The following is a 5,413-nucleotide window of genomic DNA, read 5'->3' on the forward strand; positions in this document are numbered from 1 at the left end:
CTATCTCTCTCTTGCCTCTCACACGCCGCACGGCCACGCCCGTGCCGCTTGGTGTATCGAAAGTCGATGCTGCATGACGGCAGCGTGCGCCGAACAGCAGCAGTGCCGCCGGCTCCGTCAAAATGACTGCCGTGTCGTCTACCACCACGCCTACCTGGCGTGGGGCGTAGCGTAGTACTGTGGTGCGGCGGAGCGAATCCTGGCGTGGCGTGGCGTGGCGTGGCGTGGCGTGGCGTGGCGTGGCGTGGCGTGGCGTGGCGTGGCGTGGCGTGGCAGGGTGTTCCGCAGCTGGAGGCACGGTGGCGACGGGGGTGTGGCACGGCACACACGGAGCAATTACCGTGCACATCCCCCCTTCTCTCTCACCCCTCCCTCGCCCCCTCCCTCTCTTCCTCTCTTCTGTCTCTCTTCTTCGCCCGTCCGTCCCTTAGTCCGCCCGTCCGTCTGTCTCTTTCCCTCCCTCCCTCCCTCCCTCCCCCCCCCTCTCTCTCTCTCTCACACACACACACACACGTACCTACGATACGAGGCCTTGCGGCCTTGCGGAGAGTACAAAAGGGCCAGACAGCCTGTTTCCGCCTGCGATTGACGCCCCACTCCACAGATCCCTCACCACGTCGATCGTACACGTACTGTTGTGTCCGAGCAAGGCTGAGGCGGGGGGATGGGGAGAGGAGGGGCATCGTGTACGAGAAAATAATAATAGGTCGATAGTTATTAGTTAACATGATCCTTGTTGTCATGTTGGTCGTTTAGGGAAAAACCAGCAAAGTGTGGCCACATCATGGTAGCGTGTTAAAACAGGCATCGCAACGAGATAGGTTTGACATTTTAGTTTGGTTTTGAGGGGGTTATTGGTTTGGATCTACTACTTGTATTGAATGCACGAGCGAACCACAACAACAACAACCACCACCACCTCTTAGTGTGGATACATAGTTCACGAAACGCAAGCGTGATTTTCACGCAAGGCGTGATTTTTAACGCCAGGCGTGATTTTTAACGCTTCGTGAGCTTCACACAGCCAATCAGGAACCGAATTTCAGCACGCTTGGCGTGAAAATCACGCCTACCGTGAAAATCACGCTCGCGTTTTGGGAACTCTTTATCCACCTTTACTAACAGGTCTTGATAGCGCTGCTGTAAAAGAAGGAGGAGGGAGGAATCAGTTGTTGCTCCACGAGCACAGTGAGGCGGCCGGCCGGCGCTTACAGTTGCGGTGGAGAGAGCACGGCCGCGTTCAATTAGAGAGGAACAACTCGAGGGAAATGACACCTGCTGGGGAGGGACGCCTCCGCCGCCACCTGCCACCCCCCACCCCTCCACCTACCCCTCCTCAGCCCCAAACACTTCCAGCCCCCGACTCATCCATACAACAAGGAACGATACACCACCACGCCAGCGGCAGCGGGCGGCCACGTCGAGAGCTGCGTCCTTTCCGAGGGGGAAACGACTTGAAGTAATCCGGCTGACAGCCGTCAGGTAATCCGGCAATCCGAGAAAATTCAAAAAAGTACGGGGTAATCCGGGGAAATTTTGGGGTGATCTGGGAAAATTTTGGGGTAATCCGGGGTAATCCTAGAGAAAAAGCAACGTAATCCGGAGGACACTCCCGGAGGTAATCCGGGTAATCCGTAATCCGGCTGAAACAAAGTTTAACAGTCGTTTCCCCCTCGGTCCTTTCCCCTCGGTCCTTTCCCCTCGTGACTGCGTGTTATGCTGTTATGGCATAGAAAGTGAAACTCACTGGTGTTGGGCTGCCCTACCTGTCTCCTGAGCTCTCCACGACGGCGGCGGTCGGCGAGGGCGGTGCGCCGACGATGGCCCCGGCCTCCTCCGAGACCACGATGTCGTCGACGGCCTCTTCCGAGACCACGATGTCGTCGACGGCCTCTTCCGAGACCACGATGGCGTTGACGGCCTCTTCCGAGACCACGATGGCGTTGACGGCCTCCTCGGAGATCACGGTGGCGTCGACGGCCTCCTCCGAGACCACGATGGCGTTGACGGCCTCCTCGGAGATCACGGTGGCGTTGACGGCTTCCTCCGAGTCCACGATGGCGTCGACAGCCTCGTCGGAGACCACGATGTCGTCGATGGCGTCGACGGCCTCCTCGGACTCCACCATGGTGACATCGGCCTCCTCTGAGCTGGGTGTGGGGTCCGCTGTGGTAGGATCGGAGTCGGGGTCGGGGTCGCTGGCCGCGCGGGTGACGGAGAGGACCTCCTCCGAGGTGGGGGTGGGAGGGTCGGGGTGGCCAGTGGGGGCGGTGGGGCCGGTGAGGGCGGCGGCCGGACGATGGGGATCGGAGCGGTCATCCCCGGACGGACCGCTCCCGTCCTGCGGACCCTGGAGGCAGAATAAAGTGGGTTAGATCGACCAGCTGTTAGCTTCACAGAGGCGCCGGGGCACTCGGGACGCCACACCCACCACCCCGCCCCCCGCCCCGCTCATGTCCGGGCCGTCGTGTCCGCCGGCGCATGTTTTAGGGGGATCTAGAGGACAACCCCGGGACGGGACGACGGGGCGCAGCTTGTGGGGGATCGCAAACAGATGGGTGGGAGGGCAGCGAGTGCGATCACTCACTCACTCCTACTCTCACTCTCGCACTCACAATCACACTTTTAACAACGCTCTCTGCATGAAATATGACGGTCCCGCTGCTGTTGAGCACTACACACTTGACTTGCCGCGGTGTACGCTCACACAGTCTGCTCTCAGCTCGGCACACAAAGAGCCGAGCGCAGAGAAGCACTCACCTGTATCTTCACCTGCTTCGCGGGCGGCTGGCCCTCGCCATCCTCGTCCAGGCAGTCACCTGGTGATCGGGGCCGTCGGGGCCGTCATCGGGGACCAGGCGGGAGCAGTCGAGTGGCAACAGATGGGGGCGGAGTAAATGACGTGAAGGAGAGCGGAAGCGACGGGGGGAGGAGGAAAAAGGGGGGGGGGGAGAAAGGGAGACAAAAGGGGGGATGGGGTACGTAAGGTGGGTGCCTGATGGCAGGTAGAAAGGTCTAGGGGGTGGAGGGGTAGGGGAAAGGGGTCGCCCGTCACCGGGATCAGAGCGGCTCGGCTCCCTCACCGTTGAGGCTCGCCAGGTCCCAGACGGCCGCCAGGCCCCCCGCTGCGGAGGTGGGCACCTTCAGCTCGAGGGCGCCTGGGGCGGACCCGGGGACGGCCACGAGGCCGGGGGCGGCCGCTGGGCCCGCCGCCCCCAGCGCTGCCCCCTGCGCCGCCTCACAGCGGCGTCGCCGCCGCCGCTTGCCGAACAGCAGCGGCATGCTCGCCCTGCGCCGCACCGGCGTCGGCTCCTGTTCCGCCCTGCAGACGCCGCCACACTAAAACAGACAAGAACAAAAGACTAAACGACGATTGCTATTTCTAGTTTGTTGAAAAACGGCTTCCCAACACGCTCAGGCCTCTGCTGATTTTCTTCATCGCACGTTCCGCCGCATTTACGCAACAAGATTTACACACTTAAAGCTTATGAACGTTTTTATTCATAGAGTTCATAGTTCTGTGTACGTGCTCCGCTTACGCATTACGCCGGTATGAACAAATTGGTGTATACACAGAACTCAGTGAGCTATTAATAAAAATGTTCATAAGCTTTTAGTGTGTACTGCCTTCGTTGTACAAATTGTGAATAGTTTATTTGTGGGGGGGGGGGGGGGGACACAAAAACTGCTCGTCCAACCTTCATTTTTTACGACCTGTACTTTTTATGTCCTGCTTTCAAGAACATATTAGGTACTTAAAGGTACTTGGGGACTACATTGGAGTAGAGAGGTCAAATGAGCCAGGAGCTGCTGTGACGAGAAGTCCTGTGTCGAGGGGAGCCAACTCGAGAAAACCGTGTACACAGAAATGCAAGAAATACAAAGAAAAAAAAATACTTTACAATACAAAGAAATATACAGAAATACATCCAAATTCACGCTAAAGATACAAGAAAATTCAAGGGAAATACAAGAAACACACACGTAGCGTACACAGAAACACACGAGATGCCCCTCCGCCCTTGCCCTGTGTGACATGGTGGTGACGGACGTGCGGTCATGGGCAGAGTGCTGGCGTGGCGACACGTAGCCGCACCTCTAGGCGTTGGCGATAAGTATGCCGTGTGACGGGCCGTGGGCCGAGTGACGGCGGTGGGCCGTGTGACGGGCCGTGGGCCGAGTGACGGCGGTGACGTCCCTCGCCAACCCCATCAGCAGCAATCAGCAGTCCTCTATCCTCGCCAATAATTCACAGACGGCAGCCGCCGGTTGTTTTTATCGCACACGCGACCATCCTCCTCCCAACCTCCTGCTGTCGAACCAATGCATGACCTGCTCGCGGTCGAGTGAGCAGCGGTCGGATCAAAGCTGGCGCGCACTCCCGTGACAGCCGTGCACCACGTCACGCTGGCGCTCGCCTGCCAGCCGAACCTTTCACCACAGGAGGCTGATCGAACCCGCTCACTTCTGTGTACCCTGTCAATCGGGGGTGTCCGTCCAGCGGTTGTGTGACATATACGCTGCACGACCCAAGAACATGTGGACACGCCAGATTAAAAACCGCCCACCTCTAAAGACCGCGTAGAAAACCTTTTAGCTCTGGCGACCGTTTGGAAAACCGCTCATTTCTGCTGAGTACAGACACACTGTTTAGAAAACCGCTTAAAAGACGTTTTTTAACACATCGAGTTATCGGAATCATTAGAGTCAGCGTCTTTCGGGGATCATTTTGATACCCATATACCTTAAAATGCGTGGAAAAGTCGTTTAAGTGGGTTTCCAAACAGTCTGCGGAGGGGAGCGGTTTTCCAGACGGTCGCCAGTGGTGCGCGGTCTTCTAAACGGTCGCCACGCCAGAGGTGGCTGTTGTTATTCTCATGTGTCGATATCCAACTTGCTGGAGACACCTTTGTGGCAAGACCCTTACCCTACAGGTTACTATGCTCAAGGTAATGCAACAGACCCAATCAAGGTATGGACACGTCCTTTTTCCTTGTTCAGATCTTCATTAGGTACGAATTTGTCTTCGGGAAGGAACAAGTTAAAGAAGTTGTACTCAGACGGCACAAAAAAACCACTGCAAAACCGCTTTATTTTGTCTATAGCCTAGAGAAAAATCTTATCTTATTTACATGTGCCTTCGGACTCATCTTAACCAGGTCCGAAGCTACACTTCCCCATTAAGAGAGTGCCACCCGCCGCCCCTGGGTTTTCTCTGTGTGTGAGGCCCGAGCACCAGCCGAGACCCGCAGAAGTAGTGGAGTGCACCGCCCTTCCCATACCTCGGCGCCTCCAGTGCGTCCACGCGCGGGTCGACTCTCTGGAGCCGGCGACTGGACGAGCTTGACGGTCTTGACGTGGGTGGTGGTGTTGGTGGTGGTGGTGGTGGTAGGGGTGGTGGGGGTGGGGCCCC

General features: G+C 57.7%; 1 protein-coding gene across 1 annotated transcript in view; it reads right to left on the reverse strand.

Annotated features, from left to right (window-relative positions):
• The window catches only part of LOC113211761 (transcription factor sma-9-like), a 13,251-nt gene extending 7,838 nt beyond the window's left edge, over nt 1-5,413 (reverse strand). The window contains exons 1-3 of the mRNA XM_052268667.1: nt 5,283-5,413; nt 2,761-3,339; nt 1,767-2,350 (exon numbers count right to left, since the gene is read on the reverse strand). Coding sequence (XP_052124627.1) covers nt 1,767-2,128 — 362 coding nt within the window. The 5' untranslated portion in view covers nt 2,129-2,350; nt 2,761-3,339; nt 5,283-5,413. The remainder of the gene's footprint in view (nt 1-1,766; nt 2,351-2,760; nt 3,340-5,282) is intronic.

This window comes from Frankliniella occidentalis, unplaced genomic scaffold (genome assembly GCF_000697945.3).
Source record: "Frankliniella occidentalis isolate FOCC.00 unplaced genomic scaffold, Focc_3.1 Scaffold74, whole genome shotgun sequence".
NCBI classification, from domain to species: domain Eukaryota; kingdom Metazoa; phylum Arthropoda; class Insecta; order Thysanoptera; family Thripidae; genus Frankliniella; species Frankliniella occidentalis.